The sequence below is a fragment of the Trichomycterus rosablanca genome, chromosome 3 (assembly GCF_030014385.1).
Source record: "Trichomycterus rosablanca isolate fTriRos1 chromosome 3, fTriRos1.hap1, whole genome shotgun sequence".
Taxonomy (NCBI): domain Eukaryota; kingdom Metazoa; phylum Chordata; class Actinopteri; order Siluriformes; family Trichomycteridae; genus Trichomycterus; species Trichomycterus rosablanca.
Genome location: NC_085990.1, coordinates 37,791,237 through 37,817,215, shown reverse-complemented (window position 1 = coordinate 37,817,215; position 25,979 = coordinate 37,791,237). Strand labels below are relative to the sequence as shown.

General features: G+C 37.1%; 1 protein-coding gene across 1 annotated transcript; it reads left to right on the top strand.

Annotated features, from left to right (window-relative positions):
• The first annotated feature begins 1,119 nt into the window (after positions 1 to 1,119).
• Positions 1,120 to 22,979, top strand: myo1eb (myosin IEb). Its single transcript, XM_062992297.1, has 27 exons — positions 1,120 to 1,134; positions 1,833 to 1,970; positions 2,926 to 3,015; positions 4,104 to 4,198; positions 4,782 to 4,869; positions 5,976 to 6,065; positions 6,497 to 6,628; positions 8,612 to 8,746; positions 9,283 to 9,415; positions 9,592 to 9,788; positions 10,590 to 10,670; positions 10,764 to 10,850; positions 10,934 to 11,020; positions 11,141 to 11,308; positions 13,980 to 14,065; positions 15,080 to 15,161; positions 15,255 to 15,460; positions 16,107 to 16,251; positions 17,288 to 17,402; positions 17,565 to 17,734; positions 17,815 to 17,960; positions 19,791 to 19,937; positions 20,119 to 20,276; positions 20,534 to 20,608; positions 21,417 to 21,612; positions 22,493 to 22,668; positions 22,760 to 22,979. The coding sequence occupies exons 1-27, from the start codon at positions 1,120 to 1,122 to the stop codon at positions 22,834 to 22,836; spliced, it is 3,315 nt and encodes a 1,104-aa protein (XP_062848367.1). The 3' UTR covers positions 22,837 to 22,979.
• Positions 22,980 to 25,979: the final 3,000 nt, after the last annotated feature.

Below are 25,979 nucleotides of genomic sequence, written 5' to 3'. Positions count from 1 at the left end.
GTCAAAAAGAATGTTTAAACAATACCTAAAAGAAAAGACAGCATGATATTACAACTTCAAATCAGAATGAGGTGGGACAGTATGGAAAATGCAAATGAATAAAAACAGCATTTCTTACATTGACTTTTATTTCATTGCAGACAGTATAAACCCAAGATAGTTCATGTTTTGTCAGCTTTATTTGATTTGTTAATATACATGCATTTCAGGCCTGCAACACATTCCAAAAAAAGTTGGGGCAGGGCAATTTACTAGTACTAGTATTGAGGTTAAAAAAAAAATTATGATGGGATTTTAAACAGGTGATGTCAACAGGTGATTGTAATCATGGTTTGGTATAAAAGCCGTATCCATCTCTCTGATGAGCAAAGGTGGGCAGAGGATCTCCAGTTTGTTAACAAATGCACGTGAAAATTATTGAAATGTTTAAAAACAATGTTCCTTAAAGAACAATTTAAAGGGTTTACCATATTTCTCCATCTACAGTGCATGATATCCTTAAACAATTAAAGAAATTGTTGGTAAGTATATTGAACTGTGGTTTGCTGTGCTGCCATATATCTTCATCTATGTCCTGGCTTATTGCTCAGTCTTATAGAGCGCAGTATCGCATACAAAGAGCCGCACAATGACATCTGCAGTCAAGCACCTTTTGGGCAGGCATCTCTATCAGCCAGCAGAGGTTGTTGTCCCAGCAGCAAAAAAAAACACCTGCCTGACCATTTCCAGCTCCTTTACAGATACATAGCTAATCGTGTCTGGGGTTGTCGATAGCACAGCTGATATTCAGATTCTGATCTCAGTGACGGTGGGTTAGCGCATTAGACTGCTGTGCCACCCAAATGTCTTCTGACTTATTATAATAAAAATAACAAAATTCTGTTTGACACCACATTATTGCTCTTATAAGACATGTAGACAATGTCAGTCCATTATTAAAGCCATGTTTTGAGGTCATGACCAGACAGTGTTATTATCTTAAAATAGTGGCTTATAACTGAAGTGTTTTGTTACAATTACTATACAGCCTCCATTAAGATTGTGTCTGTGAATCTGGCTGTGGTAAGCTTGGAAAGAAACCAGTTGTTAGCCCTAATCTCACTAAATGTTTCGTCAGCTATGTCAGTCGACTTGGTAACTTAAATAGAAGACTGTGAAGCAGTTCCCAGTAAAGAGCTCTGTTTGATAGAATGTCAAAGAACAAATAATGTACCTACTGATATAGTTCAGTTGTATGGTGCTTAGCGAGGTTCACTATGAATGTTTCCACACAGTCCGAGACACCACCCAAAAGCTTTTTTTTGCTTCTAGTTTTTGAGTACATTTATATACATTTTATTCATATCAAACCCCTACTGATTGAGTTGCAAAGACCTTTGTTGAAATTACTTTTATTAAACTAAAATTTAATAAAAGTTATTGCCTAGTATGAAAGCATTGTTGTCATTATTTAGTAAAAAATGTCTGGGTAGATCCTAAACATTTTGTTTATAAAGTCACAAGAGGCCCAATAATATGTCGGAACTAGTCATTTTCTGCATTGATGACTTTGGGAAAGTGTTTTCAAGCTGCTTTGTCAATTAAAAGGGATTTTACTAAATGCTGCATATCTTGTATCTTTAATGTTCAAACCTTCTGCACATTTTTCACACAAAAAATGGGTTAGGTAGGTTTTCAATAGTTGTTAGCTTTTTAAGCTCTGAAACAGATTTTATAATAAATAACAATAAACAAAGGTTATAATAAAAGTGTGTAATAAGTGTATATGGGAGCTCAGTGTAATATTATACTTATGCAACTGTAATATTAAATGTTTTTTTCTCTCTTTTCAGGGGAGTAAGGAGAAATATCACTGGCAAACCCAAAATGTGAAAGTAAGTGGAGTGGATGACATGGTCCTCCTCTCCAAAATAAGTGAAGATGCCATCACAGAAAACCTAAAGAAAAGATATATGGATGACTTCATCTTTGTATCCTTTAAGTGAAAAGCAATTTATGAAAAATTTTCATAAATTTTTGACTTTACTAAAGAAGTATAATCTCCAACTGGTATAACAAAGTACGGTTGGACGGAAGACCATCTGTGTTTTAGCTAAGTGCAGTCTATGATCGACAACAGTAATCATGGGCAATTGTTAATGATTAGGGGAACAGAAAATGCTGTCAATCACTCCCAAATGAATCAACAGCCCTTTTCCAGACAGCAAATGATGGGCATTTGGTTTACCTTCCGTCACAACAACTATTCTAAACACACTATCAGAACGTAAGGCTTAAGAAAAAGACAGTAAATGTCTTTGGGGTGCTATGTCAGAGGCCTGACTTAAATCTGGTAGAACATCTGTGGTTGAACTTGATGAGAGTGGTCCATTGCCACTAACTATTAAATTTGACTAAACTTAAATAATTCTGCAATTAAAAATATTTCCCATTTTTTTGTCCAAAGCTGGTGGAGATACAGTATATCCAAACAGACTGATGGCTGTATGTAAAGCAAAAGGTGGCTCTACAAAGTACTAAATACAAAGACTGATCACTTTTCAACCCTGTTATTTTAGGGTTTTTTTAAATTATTATTTATGAGTAGACAAGAAACTAGTTATTATTTACATCTATAGTTAGAATAGGTAACATTTCATCTAATCGACTTTGAGCATTGCATTGTTGTTGACGCCAGATGGGCTGACTTGAGAACAACATCTTTTAAGCATCAGTGTTGTGGATGGAAATATCCTGAGTTCAAATTAGAATGGCTAGATTAGTTCATGCTGAGAGTAGGCTATGATAAATCAAATAACCCGTTACATAAGGATTTACTCTATGCCTTTAAATAGAAAAAAATAGTACCTTTTACATTTCTGTGAATACTTATAGATTAAATTGTCAATGTGTCTATCACTTAACTCCTTGACCTTTAACCGTCAGACCTACATAGGTCCTGTGCTGATATCTGTCAACCCATTTAAGCAGTTGCCATATTTCACAGATCGTGAAGTGGAACTTTATCAGGGAGCTGTGAGTAGAACTGCATTATCGCATTAGTTTGCAATGCTTAATAAAGCATAGTATTTTAATGTTGTGAAATTATGCTAAGTACTTGTGGAGAATTGGTTTCAGCAGAGCAGGAATGAGTTGCATGTCCACACTTGCCATGCCATGCTTTGCCTGCAGAGGGAAGTTAAAACATATGAATGTTTGGAGTTAAAATCAGAGTTTGAGAGCAGCCTGATGAAAATCTGAAGAAAATTAAAAATGTTATGGCCTGTGTGGATACATTTTTATTTCTGTTCTTCAGAAATATTCTATTTATGCTACTTGGCTTATCAACGCAGTATTTTACATTTATCATACACATTTAGCATATGCTTTTACACTAAGTGACTAAAATTGTGTTGAGTACAGTCTAAGAAATTAGGGGTTAAGGGCCTTGTTCAAGGGCCCGAAAGTGGCAGCTTGGCAGATGTGGGCTTGAACCAGTGACTTTTCAATTACTAGTCCAGTACCCTAACCATTGAACCTTCAAGGCCCTTTTACTTGCTGCTATTCAGTGTAACATTGGAAACAACTGGAAAAAATTCCTCACCCTAAGTAGCACTGCACAATTAAATGTTTATTCATTAATAACTATTTATAATAATTACATTTTACACATCCTGGCTTGTGTCCAGTTGGGATTAAGGGCTCCTTGTGTCCGTGTGGGTTTCCTCCGGGGGCTCCGGTTTCCTCCCACAGTCCAAAGACATGCAAGTGAGGTGAATTGGAGATACAAAATTGTCCATGACTGTGTTCGATATAACCTTGTGAACTGATGTACCTTGCGTAATGAGTAACTACTGTTCCTGTTATGAATGTAACCAAAGTGTAAAACATGACAGTGTAAAATCCTAATAAACAAACAAACAGTTTGGATTTAGCAGTCAGTAAAAATCCATGATGAATGAAAAAATTTTGATAGTGTAAGATATTGATTCCTTAATATTTATAACTAACTCTACCTACAGTGACATAAAAAATTTGTAAATCTTTCAACAATATGAAAATAAATCTGTCAAACCACCCCCTCCTGCCTCCAACCTAATAATTTGCTTTTCATATGATATTAGGCTCAGTATGAGAATCCACCACACATCTATGCTTTGGCTGACAACATGTATCGCAACATGATGATTGATGGGGAGAACCAGTGTGTCATCATCAGGTCAGTATCTGTTAACTCAAGGGTACACCAGAAATTCAGATTTGTGGACTTACTGCCTTGCACTCTTTAAAGCATTTTCTGCATATTAGCTAAAAAAACTGCTTTGCATATGTTTGAAGTTGGAAAGGTAGAAAAGTGTACTGGACAGTGGGTCCCAGGACTGGGGTTGGGCACCCCTGATTTAAACAAACTGATTTAAACTAAACATTAGGATCACCCCCAAAATGTGCATGGCAATGCCTAATTCATAACAAATCTACATGTCAAAGTTGGAGTTGTATTAAATGTTGGGCTGACATTCCTCGTAGTACACATGTTGAATGCAGCAAAGGTGGGACGACATAGACCGAAGTGATTTGGATAACAGCCAAATTGTTATGGACAAAAAATTTGGTTAAAGTATCTATAAAACAGCAAGGCATGCTCACAGGCAGCCATGGTGAGTACCACGAACATACCCACAAACTTCTGACAAATTAGGTGGATGGTCCTAATGTTTTGGCTTGGCAATGTTATGCATTTCTATTTGGACAATAAGTTTATAAATGAAATTAAAGTGTGTATATATATAAACTTTATGCAGTGGTGAAAGTGGGGCAGGAAAGACTGTGGCAGCAAAATATATCATGAGCTACATCTCCAAAGTGTCTGGAGGCGGACCTAAAGTTCAGGTAGGAACCATTCATGTTTGTCACCAAGCACATAAAAAGTGAAATTATGTAAATGTCTTTAAAAAATAAATGTAACAGACTAGTCTTTTAATAAACCCCAAACCAGAAAAGTAAAAAGTCAAAGTAAATCTAAAAGATATTCTAATTTGGGGTTATAGTTTAGTTCTAATTGTGAAAAGTTTATAGAATATTCAAGTTACAGTATTCCATAATGAGCAGGTAAATTAGTAACCGGTGAGGTATTCATGACTGGGTATAAAAGGAGGATCTACCAAAGGATAAGATTTTACAAACGATGGTATGGCACACCATTTTGTGCCAAACTTAAGGAGAGAATGGTCAGTCAGTACAAAAAAAGCTTTTCTCAGTGCAAGAATGCAAGTAATTTTGCTGTTTACTGTTCATAATAGTGTGAAAAGATTTAGGGAATCTGGAGAGAAACCAGTATTGAATGTGTGGTCCATGACCTTTGATCTCCCAGATGACATTTCTTGAGAAACTGTCATGCAACTGTGATAAATATAGCCACATGGGCTTGCAAAAATTTCAGAAAACTGTTGTCTCAACATATGCACCGCTGCATCTAGAAATGCGACCTAAAACATCCAGATCTGTCTCCTATTAAAATTGTATGGAGCAAAATAAAGAGGAGAATCAGAAATGGTGACCACGGACTGTTAAGCAGCTGATGTCTCGTATAAAACAAGAATGAACATACATTTCCACTTGAACATTGCAACAATTAGTGTCTTTACTTCTCAAAAGTCTCCTTAATAAAAAATGTGATGAAATGTAGGGGAAACACTTTACTGGAAGCTTCTATCCCAGCTTTTTTAGAGTGTGTTGCAGGCATTAAATTCTAAATGTTTTTATATTTACAAAACACAATGAAGCTGATCAGTGAAAACATTAGAAATGTTTCTTCTAATTTCTTTCTTCACTTATCAGATAAATAAAAATTAAAAGAGAATTAACTAATCGCAGATTCTTCTTTTTATTGCATTTTATAAAATGTACCAACTTTTGGGGAATGGTCTCTGTGTATGTGTGTGTATGTATGTGTGTTTAAAACCTAAATATCTTTATCCTCATCTCTGTTTTTTTAGCATGTGAAAGATATCATTCTTAAGTCAAACCCTCTACTGGAAGCTTTTGGGAATGCCAAGACTGTGCGCAATAACAACTCTAGTCGCTTTGTGAGTCAATCTAACTACTTATTTTCATTAAGATTGTTTACTGTTGTTTATTTGTAATGAGTTGAACGTTGTGTAATGAACACATGCTGATTGCAAAGTTTCTGTGCTTTAGTAATTAATTAAATTCAAAAGGCATTCAGTAATCCTACTCTGCCAGGTCCAGACATGTTGTTCTTAATAATAAAGATTTTGTGTGCATTCCAGTGGGCCTTTGGACAAGTGCTAACAGCACACTCTTTACAAGTGAGGACTTGTTAGTGTTTTTTGTGCATTGTCATACAGAGTGATTTGTGGGGTTATGAAAGTGCAGCACTATTTTATTGCCTTAACTGTGCTATACCACTGCATGAGTGCAACAAGCAGTCTAATATGTATTAAAACTGCAGGACAATTTCCTTAAAATCAACCATCACATATATTTTACACCTTAGGGAAAATACTTCGAGATCCAGTTCAGCCGTGGAGGTGAGCCTGATGGAGGAAAAATCTCAAATTTCCTATTGGAGAAATCCAGGGTAGTGTCTCAAAACAGTGGTGAAAGAAATTTCCATATCTACTATCAGGTAATACTTTTAAACACTTTTAACACAAAAAAGCATAAAGTAATTTCTTCTCAGTATAAAGCATTATTCAGGAAAATCGTCAAGAGGAAGATGTTTTTATCTTATGCCTAGTTCACACTACACGATTTTTGCCCTGATTTTCGCTCGCCGACTGGTCGCCGCTAGATTTGCCGGCTCGGGAACAACTCTGCGTTCGCTCGGCGATCAAAACTCTATTGCTATGTCTAACAGCCAATGAGAACGCAAGATACGGGGTGAGGGGAAACGCAGGGGAGAAATTGTAAACAGGTGGGACAGGGGCATAATATGGTTTCTGTCAGAATACATCAGTACACACACACACACGTTTTACAGTATTTCTGACCTTATCGTTCTCTACAAAACATAACGCCAACGTTGCATTGCAAAAAATATTTATTAACCTCCAACTCACTATAGAACAATCCATGCTGTTCACGTAGCCAAATCCACTCAGATTTATTTATTTTTTTCTCCTTGCATTTACACTGCACATCAGCGCAACAAACTTTTTGACGTGCATTTTTGGACGTGGCATCATTAAACTCCTCGTCACTTCTTGCGTTTGTTCTCATGACAAAACGTAGTTTGGGAGACCAGAGAAGCTCGCCTGCAATTCCAGTTGGTAATAGATCATGTAGTGTGAAACCCCCTATCAGCAATCAGTCGTGTAGTGTGAAATACACACCGACTTGAAAGACTCCCGATTACAAGAGATCCAGTTGTGTAGTGTAAACTGTACAGCGACCTGACAACTTGGAAAGTCGTGTAGTGTGAACTTGGCATAAATCAGCATAGGTATATTTTAATTACACAGGCAGATCTGGCTTTGATAGTTTTATGATTTCATAACTGGAAAATTATTTGTTCTAAAGTATCCTACTTTCTATAATTTTCTAGCCCATTACCCCTGAGATCCGTCTTCAAATCTCAGCTGTGCTTTCGACTGGCCGGGCAACCGCCTACATGGACACGCAGTTCACTGTGTGTTTATAGAGGGGCAGGACAATAAGCTCATGATGAGGTTTTCCTCATTACTGCTGCAATTAAAATTTGACTATATGTTTTCTGACTTAATACTTTTTTTTTTACTTATCACAACTATATTGTTTGACAAATCATTGCATTAAATCTCCATAGCATCCATAGGGAATGTATTACTAACATTGTTCACTTAAATTACACCCATAATTTCACAAAAGACCTGATTTTTACTGGTATTGTGTCTCATCTGTGCCTGGGTGTACACATAGTGTGTTAGAGAATTTTTTTAATTTTTTTTATTTTTTATTTTTTTTTAATAATCTTGATTATTATGAGCATTGTGTTAAAGTCAATATTAATATTGCAAGGTTGGGGTTAGACAGACTGGACTGAATCAAAGTCTGAATTACAGAGGTAAGACTTTTATTAAGCAGACAGAGGAAATTTAGCTCATGCACAAGCAAACCAAATCTTACACGCATTCAAAACAAATCAAAAACTCAGACAACACACAGATGGTGGATTAACAAACTGGCACTACCTGTAAATATTTGCGGCAAATATTAGCTATTAACTGTTTACAGATCAAATCTAACAAATCGGATATCAGTACTGTATTTGTTATCAACATGCTGATGCTACAATATTTTCCCTATATTTTTTGTTGAAGCTGAACTTGACTGAAATTAATTGATTAAAACAATTGAAAACATCACAATGACATTTATTAATAATGTAGTCCCTTCTTATCCATGGATTTGCTTTCCGTGGCTGCAATTACCTATGGTGTGAAAATATTAAAGTTCCAGAGATTAACAATTCATTCATTTAGTTGAAATCATTTTACGTCATTATGCGCCGGATGTGAAGTTGCCGTGCAGTAGCCGTCTCAGCATTTAGTTCAACCGTCATATAACAGGGCTATACTGTTCAAAAAACTTTACTTTTTTAAACTGCTATTACCCTGTTTATTTCCATCAGCTTCTATCTGGGGCTTCCAAAGAACAAAAAGAGAATTTGGGGATTACTACTCCTGATTACTACTTCTACATGAACCAGTCTGGTACCTACACTGTGGACGATATCAATGACAAGAAAGAGTTCTTTGACACCATGGTGGGTTTAAACTCTTTGGATCTTTGTTTTTTTTTTGCTGCATGAGTTATTTGAATGGTATAACAAATTGTTAAAACTTTCTCTCAGTTGACTACCAATCTTTGGCATGATTTGACTAAAATAATATACTATGGTACTCCAGGGCAAGTCTACAAGCAGTGTTTAATGCTGACTGGTTGCATGCTAAGGTGCTGTGAGGGATTATGGGCGAGGAGTTGGTCAGGTAGGTCTGGTTTTCAAGAAACCAGACATGGATCCACAAAGATTTTCATATAACACTTAGTTGTATAGCTGCTCGGTGAGATGCACAATTTTAAATGCTGTAAAAAACACGATCAGCAGCTGCATTATTCTTTTTTGCATTGTCACAGTGTTTCAAATGGAACCCCAAGTTAAGTTGGTTTCTGTTTTGTGAATGTGCAGTAAATGATTGGTAAAATATTTTTTACATTTGTTTGAAATATTAAGTGTTTTTGCCCACAAACATGATTTCACATCAGAGTAATAAAGGTAATTTGTTATTTTTGTCTTTAAAGGATGCTATGTCAGTCATAGGTCTTTCTCTGGATGAACAAGATGCTGTCCTGCAGATTGTTGCTGGAATTCTTCATCTTGGCAACATTACTTTCAGAGAGGAGGGTAACTACGCTGTGGTAGAGAGTGAAGACTGTGAGTGAAACTTTTAATAACCTTGACAAGCAAGCTTTTCTGAGTTCTTAAATGGCTTATTACACGTTTTTTTTTTAGAGCCTTTAGGTGATTTTAGGTAAAACTGTTTTCTTATCTGTCGTCGCTGCTCTTACTTGTCAGTGTTAAATCTGCTAGTTTCTCTTTTCTGTTTGCAGTTCTTGCTTTCCCAGCGTACCTTATGGGTATAGCTCAAGAAGGCTTGAAGAAGAAACTGACTAGTAGGAATATGGACAGTAAATGGGGAGGCAAAACTGAGAGCATTTCTGTTACTCTGAACACTGAGCAGGCCTGCTTTACACGTGATGCTTTGTCCAAAGCACTTTACGCACGACTCTTTGACTACCTCGTAGATGTAAGTAACTGGTTTAAAATCTGCATGACATTTACACAGTAAAGGTTTATCTCTGAAGTAGATATGTGATGGTAGCTTAAAGCTTTAGCTGTTTTTGATCTTCATGACAAATCTTTGCTCTGCACTGGTATTTATTAGTCATCTCAAAATATCTGCTAAACATGGTGTCTATTTATGATTTCAATGACTCATAGAACAAACTAAGACCTTTGAGTGACATCATTAAATCTTCTGACACTTCCTCAGCAAGCAGAGAGACCATTATGCTTTAGTATGTTTATAACACTAGCATGCCGTAACTAAGCAGCTCTTTTTGTTTGCCATTCCATCTAGTTTCATTCTTTCTTTTTTTTAAATAATTGCTTCAAATGGAACTTGATATGTAATGAAGAACTAAGATAGGCACAATGTACATGTTTTACATTATCATTTTAATTATTGAAGAAACAAAGTTCTCTAGCACAAACTGGCCCTGTGTGAAAAAGTAATTGCCACCTTGGTTACTTATGTAGCCTAGTAGCCAAATTAATGAAAATTGGGTTTAATTAGACTAGACACATTCAGGCCTGATTAATGCTGTCACCCAAATAGAACCTTTCCAACCAGATGACATAGGTTAGAATGTTTCTACAAGCCACACAGTATGCTGAGAAAATGTGTGTACATACATTCTGTTTCTGTGTATTTGTATCTATGTATCAGTCCTGTATAATACTGAATCACTTTAAAGGAATATAAAAAGTGCTTCTATGACATGGTGTCTGTAAATTTACTGACATTTCTCTTCTGTTTCATCCAAAGGCGATAAACAAAGCTATGCAGAAAGACCATGAGGAGTTCAACATTGGCGTGTTGGACATTTATGGTTTTGAAATCTTTCAGGTAGAAATTGCAAAGTCCCAAAAAATATAAAGCTTCAGTTTTTGATTTATAATTTGAAACTATAAAACAGGCTTCTGTGTTTTTTACGTACAGCAAAATGGATTTGAGCAGTTCTGCATAAACTTTGTAAACGAGAAGCTTCAGCAGATCTTTATTGAGCTCACTTTGAAGGCTGAGCAGGTAAGCAGCTTAATTATTTTAAACAGACATGAAGCAGTTTGTGTAGGCCGGGTGATTATTGTATCCATTCTTACTCTTTATAGGAAGAGTACGTACAGGAGGGAATTAAATGGACACCCATTGAGTATTTTAACAACAAAATTGTATGTGACTTAATAGAGTCCAAAATGGTGAGTGTATATTCTTTCTATATTTTTAAATGGAAAATTAATGTGATACCTTAAAAGGCCGGAAAGGATTTTTTTCAAATAAAAGTAATGAAGAGTTACAATGGCATGTGTTATTTCCAGAATCCTGTGGGTATCATGAGCATCTTGGATGATGTATGTGCTACCATGCATGCCAAGGGCGAGGGTGCAGACCAGACTTTGGTTCAAAAACTGCAGTCGCAAATCAGTTCTCACGAGCACTTTAACAGCTGGAATAAAGGCTTCATTGTGCATCACTATGCTGGCAAGGTACGGAGAGACATTTACTGTGGCATTTACTTTGTATTTTTAAATGATTATATGAAGTAATTTACTGCATGTTTCTATTTCATAATCTCATATGCAACTTTTTTTCGCTAATTTTTGTTAATTTCTATTATTGCCTACAGTTTCTTAAACTGGTAATTTAATCCATTAAAATTATTTTGTTTAATAATAACAGATTTAGAATGATGTTTTTAAACAACACAAGCAAATAGTAAAGAGGCTGGCAACTAGCTGCTATTAGCATTAGTATATCATTAGCAAAGCTTCTCAAGATAAAACCCAGTGAACATTTTAGTATCAAACTAAAAACATTTTAGGGCACCCAGGTGGCGCAGCAGGATATTCCGCTAGCACACCAGCGCCGAGATTCTGAACTCCTCGGTTCGAAACTTTCTGTTGTCTGACATTTGAAATTGATCTGTGTTTCCATAATTTGGCAAGATGCATCTGACAACTTGCTGCAGATCCATCTGTAAAGTCTGCTGCTAAAACCTGACATAGATGTTTACTAATGTATAACCAATTAAATAATATAGTAAAATCTAGTAAAAAAAAAAAAAAAAAAAAAAAAGCTAGTGTGTTCAGAAGCTTGTTAATAACTAACCTTATATTTTAATTATCTGTACCTTTTATGAGAGTATGGGTATTTTTGTGTATCCATGCTTGTTTAGGTTTAATCCAATTTTCTAATCACCTTCAGGTTTTTGGATGAATATGGTGTGGAAAAAGTAAAATATATAAGTTTTAATAGTGCAGATATACTAGTGGTGCCCTGAGGTTGTCCAGCTAAGATGGCATAACATGACTTTTTTGTTTTTGTTTTACACCCATTCTAGGGTTAAACGTGTTTACTGGATTAATAGCTGAAAACGGGTAGATTTAGAGGGTTTTTTGTTGTGGGGCAACTGCCAGGATTATGAATAACATGGTTTAGGTCAATATTGTTTGAAACTAGGACAATATTTTTTGTTTACAAATGTTAGCTCCTCAACTTCTATTAATTACAATAAATAAATAAATCAACTGTTTAGCCATTTAAAATGTGTTTTTGTTCCTCTTTGGCAGTTTTCTTTGTAATACGTAGGACTTGGGAGTCTTATTCAGAAATGACTGCAACATGAAACCTAAAACCACTAAAACACACACAGCAGTCTGTACTACACACTTTCAGAAATCTCTGTTAGTTAATACATTACTTATTCATCACTTCTCAGCAGTTAATATCAGAATGCCCATCTGTGACTGTGGTCAGTTCTAGTTCTACAACTTCATGCTTTTGTGCAGGTGTGTCCTATGACTTTCTACGATTTTCTGTTTTAGCCCTTGTTTGTCAGTTCCACTGTTTTCCCTGCAGTTTTGCTCCCGTGCTGCACCTGTTTGTATTTTCCCATTCTAAAGTATTTGGACACCTGACTATAAGCTAGTTGGACAAAAACAAATGGTATAGAGTAGTGACCAGTATGCGATCTTTTCAGCTAGAGCTGACACTCTTCTAAAGAAGCTTAAAAGAAGACTTAAAAGAATTAAAAGAATTTCTGTGGGTATTTGTGTCCATTCAGTCAACAGGAGCATTTGTACGACTGGGCACTGATGTTGGTCTAGAAAGCCTTGACTGATGTTCCAGTTCATTCCAAAGCTGTTCAGTGGGGTTGAGGTGAGGGCTCTGTGCAGGCCACTGGAGTTTCTTTAAACCAAGCTTTTCTTCAGGTTTTATATACATTGCTGTGTGCACAGAGGGACAGTCATGCAGGAACAGGAAAGGGCCTTTCCATAAACTGTTGCTACAAAGTTGGTAGAAAAATTTGTTGTAGCCTAGTGGTTAAGGTACTGGACGAATAATCGAAAGGTCGCTGGTTCTAGCCCCACCACTGCCAGGTTACAGTTGTTGGGCCCTTGAGCAAGGCCGTTAACCTTCAACTGCTCAGACAGTATACTGTCACAATACTGTAAGTCGCTTTGGATAAAAGCGTCTGTTAAATGCTGAACATGTAAAAATTTTGAAGGGGCATCCCAATACTGTCCATATAGTGTATATAGCAATTATACATGTCAAAGTCAGGGATATATTAAATGTTGGGGTAATGGTAGTTACTTACTACATGTGGTGAATGCAGCAGATATGGGCAGCTTTAAGACCTAAGACCAAATCATTATGGCCAGACAACTAGATTTAAGTACATTTGAAGCAAGAAAAGAGGTGCTTACAGGCAGCCAAGATAAGTATCCACCAAGAGTGGTCTAGGGAGGGATGAGCCATGACTGCTGACAAGTTGTTAAATGGCCAAGACTCATTGATTCAAGAGGACATGAGGGCTGTAGCATCTTTTACCGACCAACTGAAGGGCTAATGTGGCTTAAATTAGAGATAATTTTAACACTGTTAATGAGGTAAATGTGTCACAACACACACAGTGCATCAAACCCTTCTGTGTATATGATTGCTTATTCACAGACCAGTCAAAGTGCCCTTCAACTGTAGTTCACCATCAAAAGCTCCTGCAGTGCAGGCAATGGAACTGGACATCTGAGCAATGGAATAAGGGTTGACTGATAAGATGAGTCATGTGGACAGCCAGGCACAAGCTCATTATGTGAAGTTTTTTTTAATCATGCGTAGTACTAATTTATAGCCAATGTATGGTTGTTTTTTTAGGTATCGTACAATGTAAGTGGATTTTGTGAGAGGAACAGAGATGTCCTCTTTAATGATATCATCGAGTTGATGCAAAGCAGTGAATTGTAAGTAGCAGTTTTTCTTGATTGATTTACTACAAACCCGATGTTTTGTAAAATGCAATAAAAACAAGAATTTTTTACCTTTATTTAACTAACAAAGGTACAAAGAAATGACTTGTCATTATGATTTGGCTGATCAACTTTGACTGATTGTGTTTTGTAAATATAAACACATGTAAATTTGATACCTGTAACACACAAAAGATGTTGCAATGGGGCAAATTAAGAGAGAAATGCCTATATTATATTGTTATATATAGCTTATTTACTGGTAAAAGTTGAGGGTGTTATGACGGTATAAAAAGAGGATCTTTGCATGTGAGAATGGTGTATGGCTCACCACTTTGTAAGAAACTTGGTTCAAAATAACTACTCAGTGCTGGATTGGAAATAATTTAGGTAAAGGAATTGCATTGTAAAAAGATTCAGGGAATTACCTGTTTCCCAAAGCCATCCAGGGCTCAGTCAGACTACTGTGATCAATATAACCACCTGAGCTTGAGAGTACTTTAAAAAACATTGTTACTTAACACATTCCTCTGTTGCTTCAAGAAATGCAACCCGAAACTCTGTTATACAAATAGAAAGCCATAAATCAGTTCTATGCAGAATCAAGGGGCCTGAACTCTGGGCCTGAACTCATCTTAGATGGACCAAAAGACAGTGGAAACGCGCTGTGGGTGGCGTGGTCAGATGAGTCCACATTTGAGCTTGCTTTCAGGAAAAACAGCATCCACAAAGAAAAAGATGCACCTGCACCACGACGAAGAACCCTGGTTTGGCTATTTGTGTGTCAGTGTAGGTGCCCAGCCAGCTGATAGCACAGCTGAGATTCAAACTCAATAGCTCAAGAACACTGGTGGGCTAAAAATGGGAGAATTAGGCATTGTGAAAATAATATGATTGTAAAGATTTATATTATTGTACATTTTGTACTATTTAATTACACTTGTTCATTTTTCAAAATATGTTTCTCAACCTTAATGCTTTGCCACTATCTTTTTTCTTTGGGGACAGTGCTTTTATTCAAAACCTTTTCCCAGAAAATCTCGAGGCTGAAAAAAAGGGTCGTCCCACCACTGCAGGTGCCAAAATCAAGGTAAGGCAACAAACACAAAAAACAAAAGCTAAACATACTTTGCAAGGTCAAGAGAAACTCCATATTTAAATACATACTGCCCTACTTTTACAGAAACAGGCCAATAACCTAGTGCAGACGCTGATGAAATGCACCCCTCACTACATTCGCTGTATCAAACCCAACGAGACCAAGAAGCCACGGGACTGGGAGGAGAGCCGCATGAAACACCAAGTGGAGTATCTTGGTCTCCGGGAGAACATACGTGTGCGAAGGGCCGGCTATGCTTTCCGACGCATTTTCAAAAAGTTTTTACACAGGTGAGCTGAGCTTTACTTTAAAGATACCTAATCATGCATGATTTTGCATGATCAGTGTGACATACCAGTTGTGTACATTCACAGCTTTGTATGAAGCAAAATTGTACACTGTTGCCTCACAGCAAGAGGTTCCTGGGTTCGATCCCCTGGTGGGTAGGTCCGTGTCCTTTCTGTGTGGAGTTTGCATGTTCTCCCCATGTCTGCATGGGTTTCCTCCGGAAGCTCCAGTTTCCTCCCACTGTCCAAATCCATGCAGTCGGGTTAATTGGAGATACAAAATTGTCCATGACTTTGTTTGACGTTAAACTTGTAAACTGATGAATCTTGTGTAACAAGTAACTACAGTTTCTGTCATGAATGTAACTAAAGTGTGTAAAACATGACTTTAAAATCCTAATAAATAAATTTCACTGCATTATTAAAAAAAAAATCTTGGTATAATATGGAGTACAGGTCTATAAGCGGATAGAACAAATGCTGCAGAGCCCTTGGTCATAGTCATTTTGTTCTGCATGACACTGAGCATTCGAATAAAAATTTTGGTTAAAATGTAACTTTTTAAAAATGGTATATAGGTAACATAAAGATCAAGAAACATTTATTTGTTATGGCTGCTAGTTAAAAACCTTAAAATTGTTGAACACAGGTATGCAATTCTGACAAAAGAGACATGGCCAAGGTGGCGTGGAGATGAAAAACAGGGTGTCCTTCACCTGCTGAAGTCTGTCAATATGGATCAAGATCAGTACCAGCTAGGCAAGAACAAGATCTTCATTAAAGCTCCAGAATCAGTAAGAGTGCTTTGCAATGGTGCCTAACTTCTGACTACGCCTCTTTGGGATGCTTATTTCAACCAATATCCAAACATCATATATACAACTTATCATAATCACAAAAATATGCTTAAACTAAGTAAAATAAAAATGTTTTATGCTCTATTAAAGTAAAATACGACCAGTTTTAAATAATCATTTAATTTATCGATTAAAGTTATTCCTATGTACTAAAAAGAAACTTGCCCCCATTTACTCAGATAACCCAATTTAATTTACAACTGGGTATATTTGGACTACATATTATGTCCCTGTTAAATCTAAACATCACTTAAATAAAATCTTCTGGCCGCTCAGGTGGCGCAGCAGTAAAACACGCTAGCACACCAGAGCTGACATTTCAAAGTCGTCGGTTCAAAACTCAGCTCTGCCATCCAGCTGGGCTGGGCTGGGCGGCCGCGTGGCTTGTTGTTTATAGGGTAGGATGAGCCGGATAGGGACTCCTCATAACTGAGTGAATTAAGACCTCTGCTGACTGATTGATGGCATCTGCACAGAGTAGAGGAATAAGGTGATCAGGGTGTGGTCTCCGTACACAAAGCTGATCCGCACATGAATCCGCCTCATGGAGGTGAAAAGATGCAGTTGCCTACTGCACAATTGTCAGAGGGGGCGTGTGTCAGTCTCGCTCTCCTCAGTCGAGGCGGGGGTGAGCTCCAGTGGAGAGGAAGCATAACGCAATTGTATAATGTAAAGTTTTGTTAAATTAGTATGAACATATGACATGATGAGGTAATTCAGGATTATGAAACTAAGAAAATAATATAATGTAGTATGTCGCCTGTTAAGATGCCAAACCCTGTTGGCATCTTAGTCCTTGTTATAGAAATAATTAGTTGGATTAGAACCATAGCTTATATAATTATTATGTATTTTTCTAAAAAAAAAAAAATACTGTTTTGCATACTGTTCTTTTTTAGCTATAGTTTAAATCTCAGATTCCCAGTGATGTGTTTAAAAGATCTGTATCACTGACAGCCAATGTTACCTGCAGCTGTTCCTGTTGGAAGAGATGAGAGAGAGAAAATATAACGGCTATGCTCGAGTCATTCAGCAAGCTTGGCGCAAACATGTTGCTGTTCGCAAATACGTCAAAATGCGAGAGGAAGGTAATATGGTTATCAGATTATTAAATTAAGGCTGGTATTCTCTTGTTTACTCACTTTTCTACCCTTAAACATTGTATTCACCAGAGGAATAGAGATAGCTTCTCTTTCAGTACTAATCACATGGATGCAACCAGATATTAAAACTACTCTCATCTGTTTTAGCCTCAGACATCCTGTTAAATAAAAAGGAAAGAAGGAGGAACAGTCTCAACCGTAATTTCATGGGAGACTACATTGGCACAGATAACCGGCCTGAGATCAGGCAATTTGTGGGTCGCAGGGAGAGGATTGAATTTGCTGATGTGGTGGTAAAATATGACCGCAGATTTAAGGTATGGTTAGTGTGATCACTGGACATTGATCCTAGATTTAAAGGACATTTTATAATTGCAACTTTTCTCTACATTTTCAGACTGTCAAGCGTGACCTCATTTTGACGTCCAAGTTCCTCTCCATGATTGGCAGGGAGAAAGTGAAGCAGGGTCCAGAAAAGGGACAGATTCGTGAGGTCCTCAAAAGGCAGATTGAGTTACAGAAGATTCAGTCTGTTTCTCTAAGGTATTTGTAAAAAAGTAAATAGTTTCAACAAAAATTCCTGACATTTTTCTCCTTCTTACAAATAAAGTTTATCAAATAAGCATTTTGGGTTGTTGATATAAATTCTATTTGTTATTTTCTCTATTTGCCCAGACGCTTGTTAAAACCTCATCCATGTAATGTAATGTGGTGCAGACATGATTTTTAATGCAGTCAGTTTTGTTTAGCACTATTTGGTATGTCAAATAACTGTTACTCTGCTAAACATTGTCTGCCTTGTAGCTGTCTAAAGACTGACATTTGCCACTCTGGTGGCACAGCGGTAAAACGCGCTAGCACACCAGAGCTGACATTTTGAACTTGTCGGTTCGAAATTCAACTCTGCCGTTCAGCTGGGCTGGGCGGCTACATGAACAATGATTGGCTTGTTGTTCATACAGTGTGGAAAGCTGGATAGGGACCTCATAGCTGATGCAATTATGGCTGATTGATGGTGCCTGCACAGATTTGGGAAATATTGTGTTGATCAGGGTGTGGCTCTCCGTACACAAAGCTGATCTGCATATGAACTCGCCTAGTGCAGGTGAAAAGATGCAGTAAGCTACTGCACATGTGTCGGAGGGGGTGTGTGTCAGTCTCGCTCTCCTGAGTCAGCAGTGGAGATTAGCATCAGCAGAGAGGAAGCGTAATGCAATCGGGTAATTGGATATGACTAGATTGGGAGGAAAATTAGGAAAAATGCCAAAAAAAAACGTGAATTACGTACAGTGGATTCAGGAAGTATTCAGGCCCCTCAAGCACCCATTAAGTTTTGTGTTGTGAATTTGATTTTGAATAGAAATAGATATAATTGCTGAAACATCCATAATGACAAACTGAGGACATGTATTTACAGATTTTCTAAAATCAGTTAAAAACCAAAAACTGAAATACACAGAAATATAATATATCATATATTTTATTAAATACTTTTAGTAGTCCTATTGGCAGCAATTACAGCTGCAAGTCTTATTGGATACACCTTTTTTTTAATAGATTTGCATGGAACTAGATTTTTGATGGGGTTTAAATCTGGTCTTTGGCTGGGCCACTCAGAGACATTCGTAGACATCAACTTGTTTTTTAACTGTATGCTCTGGGTCATTGTTGAGTCTGAGTGCACCTTGTCGGAGGATGTTTCTGTATTTGGCTGCGCTCATCTGACTTTTGGCTCTCTTTTTGAGTAACCGCTGGGTTCTTTCTTACCTCTCTGACCATGGCCCTTCTTGCCTGGGTGCTCAATTTGACTGATTTCATTTCTTTTTGCTTGTGGGAGGAAACCGGAGCACCGGGAGAAAACCCACGAGGACACAGAAAGAACATGCAATCTCCGCACACAAAGGAAACTGGTTTCTCAGACAGACCCCATAATAATAACAGTACATATACATTATTATCAATAATAGTTAATCAATCAATAGTATATATAATAGTCCATGATTGAGGGATCCCGAATTGAAAACAAAACTTTTACCCTATCTTTGGGTGATTGTGGGTATAGTTCATGATGATGTCTTTTCTCTGTAAATCAAACCAGCATTATGACCTTCTCACTTATCTGTGAGCTAATTTGTATAGACAATTCAGTAATGATGTTGCACAGCTTCTGTTTAGAAAAAGGTGATCTACTTGATCCCTGAGGATGCACATGCTGGCCTTTACTCTTTCACATTTTAAATTGTCTCACACTAAAAACAAAAATTTAATTTAACTTGTGAAGAATTTTATCTTGGTAAGCCATAACTTCATACCTTGTCAAGCTTTTCTGCATTGTCTGTTGTGGAACTTACCTTGGTTTGTACCTTGTTTCAGCACTCTGCAGGATGACTTCTTCATAATTCATGAAGAACAATATGACAGTGTGCTGGAATCTGTCTTCAAAACTGAGTTCTTGAGTCTACTCTATAAACGCTATGAGGATAGAACTCAAAGGAAGCTGCCACTGAAGTTCAACAACCTGTAACTAAGCTCTAACTAATCACTCTTATCTTAAAACTAGAATGATAATACAATTTATTGTTGTTAATAAAATGGCCTCCCATTACTAGTGTCACTTAAAACTAGCACTACCAAATTAATGTTGTTACTTGAATGTATACTGGAGATGCATTAATGCACTGTGCTCTGTTGGTCATTTCAGTCTTGAATTTAAGGTGAAAAAAGGAGGCTGGGGTCCATTTGCATCAGCTGGCTCCCGGCAGATCCAGTTTCAGTTGGGACAGGGAGATAATGTGGTGCTCAAACCAAGTAACAAAACCCTAACTGTGAGCATTGGACAAGGCCTTCCTAAGAATTCAAGTAAGCACTTCATTTGGAATATCTTTTAATAATCACATCTGTTAATGCCACTGTTTATATTTTCCTTCCAAAATGTATTTACGTTCTACTTCTAAGTCAAAATAAGTAATGAACACAATCTGGTGTATCAGTTATGCGGCTAATGAAACCAAACACTTATTTTGAAAATATACACTGGACTGATAAGTTTAGCTTTTTATGGTTTTGTTATATCATTTATACTGTATGTGTAATATTAAGACTTTCTCTTTCTTTAGGACCCACTCGTATAGATAAGCGGAAGAGCAGATATGTGGGAAACTCCAGTCAGAACGCTGGGAGGTATTCACATGGTATGACCCTATATTATATTCATTTATTTTTCAGTTTAATGTTTTTTTAGTTTAGTCTAATGTATGGAAATGAATAAGTGCCAAATTTGAATGCAGTCACTGGAAAAATGTGACATTTCAAATGACGTGGAAGCAGTGCACATATTCTGCATGTTACTATGGAAAATCAATGATGTATATTTATAATGTATCAATGATTTTTCAAATGTTTCCACTGTAATGATTAAAATTCAATTTGGCCTTAATTCAGAACATTAATGTTCTGTTTTTATATGACAATGGTTAAAACATTTAAAAAATATATTTTTATAGAATTTACAATATATCATTATAATATATCAAAAAAATTTTAATAGAATTTACAATATATCATTATAATATATCAAAAATGTTTTTATAGAATTTACAATATATAATTAGTTATATGTGGGATAAGCTGGGTCAAAAATAGACATATAGCAATTTGGATTATTAATCTGGTTATGTACATAATTTATAATGTCAGTAAACTTTGTTTCTCATTGGTTATTGATAAACTATAGGTGGTAAATTTTTTGTCCAAGAAAGAAGCGCCTCCAGAGGCATCTTCGGCTGAACCTGACTAATAAAAACCTTTAATCTAAATTTAAGTTTTAGTTTTTACAACAAACTTAGAATTGTAATTAAAGTGTGGTTCTATGATTTGATCACAGAACAACTATAAATGCAGAAATATTGACTGCCTTAATTGTATAAGTGTATTTAATGTTTTGTAATAAAGGTTAAGAGGTATATTATAACATTTAATCAGCAAATTCTTTCATTTCAGAGTCTTCCGTTACTAGTGGACGAGGAGGGGCAAACAAGAACCGTCAGACTTCCTCCAGGGCTTCTTTGCTGCGCCATCAGTCCAGTATGGATCAGCCAACACTCCCTCGCCACCATGGGGCTCGACCTAGCCAAAAACAGAACAAAATTAACACTGACATGGGCTTTATGAATGTGCCTGATCAGGGAGTGGCAGGGTGAGCTAAATTATTGTTTACTGTTTTAATTTGTCTACGTTTTGAATAGAAGTTTTTTTTAAAAAAGTAGTATTTTTAAATTAGTACAGCATGAATGGGCTGTAACAGCATGAATTCAGGTGCACAATTGTTCATGCTATGATCAGAGATATATTTAATGTTGGGCTGATTGTAGTTACTCATAGTTCACATTTTGAATTCAGCAAATATGGGTAGCATAATGACCTGAGTGATTTGAAAAAGAGCCATATCATTTTGAGCAGATGGGTTGAAGTATCTCTGAAACACGAAGGCTGTGGTGTCTGGTATGGGCTAACAAATAGGGTTACTGTGGCTCAGTTTTCAGATAATTTTAACACTGGTGATGAGGTATATTCGTCACAACAAACTGCATCAAAGTGCATCAAATCCTTTTGTGTATAAAGAATAGTTGCAGGCCAGTCAAAGCCCATTGGTAACTGTATTCAATCACTGAAAGTATCTACAATGGGCAGTCATCAGAACTGGACATCAAAACTGGACATACGAAGAATGAAAGAAGGTTGACCGGTCTGATGAATCCTGTGGATCATGTAGATAGCCAGACATGTTTGCATCATTTACCCAAAAAAATGGCACCAGGATGCACTGCAGGATAATCCACCTCGCAACATACAAAACTTGAATTAACTCTGGGTTCAACTTGCATTGTAAAATATGTATTCTAAAGATTCTTCTGCCGTGAATGTAACTCACAAGAGTAAACACAGCATTAAAAGATAGATAGATAGATAGATAGATAGATAGATAGATAGATAGATAGATAGATAGATAGATAGATAGATAGATAGATAGATAGAGATTCTTTTTCAGTTACTTTTTTTTTTTTAATTTATTGTAGACTCCATCGACGACTTTCAAAAGAGGTCAAGCCTGTTCCCGGAGCAGGGATGCCTAGACCTGCCCCGAGACCCAAACCCCGTTCCCCACAGTGCCGTGCTCTGTATGCTTATGATGCCCAGGACACTGACGAGCTCAGCTTTAATACAGATGACATTATCGAGATTGTAAATGAAGGTAACAAACACAAATACATGCTAAAATATGCAGCCATTGCATGTGATAGTGACTACTGACATTAATCTGTATGCATCTGTGTCTTTTTTAGATGCCTCTGGTTGGTGGTTTGGACGTCTGAGGGGAAGAGAGGGCGTGTTTCCTGGCAATTACGTAGAGAAGATTTAAGTTTAGACACTAATAGAGAATGAACTGATTATTCAGCAGCCAAAGATCAAACTGAACTACAATAATGGTATAAGAATAGTATATCGCACATATGCCATGTGTCTTACAGCTAAGACACTTCAAAAATATTTTAGATAAAGAAAATGGGCCGCATAAACTCTTTATAAATTTTTAATGTTTCACATCCTAAAATATTTTTAAAGAACATTTGAAGTCTATTTTAAATTCTTTTTTTAAATTTTTTTTATTATTGACACCATGTAGTTTTACACACACACATAAATAACAATGTATAACATTGACAATCAGTTTTAAAAAGCAAATTAGTTGTCATCAGCTGTTATGTTTTTTAAGTACAAATGTATGAGGTATATAAAGGATGAATTTGTCCCTCCTGTGTTTAAGATATAAAAAACATCTACAAATAGTCGCTTTCATCAAGCTTGTATGCGGCCAGAAAATAACAGCTCCTCTGAATGTAATCACACAGCTACAACCTAGTTAAACCATCTCCAGCATATGGACAAGAGCTTACAACTGGGTCACATCTGACTCAAAATGAAAATGTCACACATGTAGTATATGTGGTTGGTTGCATTTGGACTGTTTTGGGTCATATTCTAAATGCCATGAAAACCATAAATATGCCTGCATCATTTGGGCTGTGGTTGCTGCAAAATACAACCATGAAGTCAGGCATATTTTGTCTGGGGATGTTTTCAGTTGAATGAACATTAGATCAATACAGTAAATACTTTATTAAGATAGAATAAATATACTAAGATAGTATAAAGATTACTGTAAAGTTACTTTTAAAATAGGTTAAACATTACCGAACTCAGGTCAAATAGTCATCAAAAAGCTGCAACGTGGATAAGCCTCCAACTTATAGTTACTAACAGTTTTCAATGTATGTCAAAAAAAACTCTGTTTGAAAAACCCTGCCTAAATTGTATTTTAATAAAATATTTTAATTACTAAATAAAAATTGTAGTGCTGTTTTACATATACAGTACTACTAACACCGATGATCAGCCATAACATTAAAACCACCTCCTGGTTTCTACACACATTGTCCATTTTATTGGCTTTGTAGTTCTACAATTACTGACTGTAGTCCATCTGTTTCTCTGCATGCTTTGTTAGCCCCCTTTTATGCTGTTCTTCAATGGTCAGGACTCTCCCAGGACCACTACAGAGCAGGTATTATTTGGGTGGTGGATTATTCTCAGCACTGCAGTGACACTGACATGGTGGTGGTGTGTTAGTGTGTGTTCTGCTGGTATGAGTGGGTTAGACACAGCAATGCTGATGGAGTTTTTAAACACCTCACTGTTACTGCTGGACTGAGAATAGTCCACTCAAGACCAATCAAAAATATCCAGCCAACAGCACCCCATGGGCAGCGTCCTGTGACCACTGAAGAAGGCCTAGAAGATGACCAACTCAAACAGCAGCAATAGATGAGCGATCGTCTCTGACTACATCTACAGGGTGGACCAATTAGGTAGAAGTGTCCAATAGAGTGGACAGTGAATGGACACGGTATTTAAAAACTCCAGCAGCCCTGCTGTGTCTGGTCCACTCATACCAGCACAACACACACGAACACATCACCACCATGTCATGGGCAGCATGGTGGTCAGAAAATGCCATGCAGTTTGCTGTGTTATGTGAATACTGTGTTCCTACAGATACAAGTTCCAGTATACATGTTTGCAAATATTACCAGCCTTAATTTGCCATTGTCTCACAGCAAAAAAGTTCTGGGTCGGTTCGGGTCCTTTCTGTGTGGAGTTTGCATGTTCTGTCTGTGTCTGCGTGGGTTTCCTCCGGGAGCTCCGGTTTCCTCTGACAGTCCAAAGACATGCAAGTGAGGTGAATTGGAGATACAAAATTGTTTACGACTGTGTTTGACATTGAAACATGTAACTGATTAATCTTGTGTAACTCGAACTACTTCTCCTGTAATTAATGTAACCAAAGTGTGTAAAACATGATGTTAAAATCCTAACAAATAAATCTCTTGATGCGTGCTCAGTAATCCAGGTACACAAATCCACAAGGTTGAATCAGTTCATCTGGACACAAGTTTGTTGTAGAGATACGTTTCGTCACTCATCCAAGTGACTTCTTCAGTCTAACAAATAAATAAATTGAAAATGGAGAGTGAATTGATTTCTTTTTATTTCCATCTTGGAATGAATTATGCTGATATTTTGGAGTCTCTTGCAGTGAGCCATGTACATGAACAGCATATATCCGATTCTGTATGATTTGTGTAAGCTGTGAAAATAAAAGGATCTTGTTACCACACCTTACTAAGTGGTGGCCACGACTTAACTATCTTGTTTCCACGCCTTATTAAGTGGTGGCCACGACTTAACTATCTCGTTCCCATGCCTTATTAAGTGGTGGCCACGACTTAACTATCTAATTCCCACGCCTTATTAAGTGGTGGCCATTACTTAACTATATCGTTCCCACGCCTTATTAAGTGGTGGCCACGACTTAACTATCTCCCTCCCACGCCTTATTAAGTGGTGGCCACGACTTAACTATCTCGTTCCCACGCCTTAAGTGGTGGCCACGACTTAACTATCTCATTCCCACGCCTTATTAAGTGGTGGCCACGACTTAACTATCTCGTTCCCATGCCTTATTAAGTGGTGGCCACGACTTAACTATATCGTTCCCACGCCTTATTAAGTGGTGGCCACGACTTAACTATCTTGTTCCCACGCCTTATTAAGTGGTGGTATTAACTATCTCGTTCCCACGCCTTACTAAGTGGTGGCCACGACTTAACTATCTCGTTCCCACGCCTTATTAAGTGGTGGCCACGACTTAACTATCTTGTTCCCACGCCTTATTAAGTGGTGGTATTAACTATCTCGTTCCCACGCCTTACTAAGTGGTGGCCATGACTTAGCTATCTCGTTCCCACGCCTTATTAAGTGGTGGCCACGACTTAACTATCTCGTTCCCACGCCTTATTAAGTGGTGGCCACGACTTAACTATCTCGTTCCCACGCCTTATTAAGTGGTGGCCACGACTTAACTATCTCGTTCCCACAAGTTAATAAGGCGTGGCCACGCTTTTTTGGGGGGTCACCTTAGGGGCTCCGTACCATAGTGTTAAA

Bases quoted from the DNA above. Each gene is read 5' to 3' on its own strand.
- myo1eb (XM_062992297.1), top strand. The intron at 4,199-4,781 runs GTCAGTATCTGT...AACTTTATGCAG, and splicing joins AACCAGTGTGTCATCATCAG to TGGTGAAAGTGGGGCAGGAA. The intron at 8,747-9,282 runs GTGGGTTTAAAC...TTGTCTTTAAAG, and splicing joins AAGAGTTCTTTGACACCATG to GATGCTATGTCAGTCATAGG.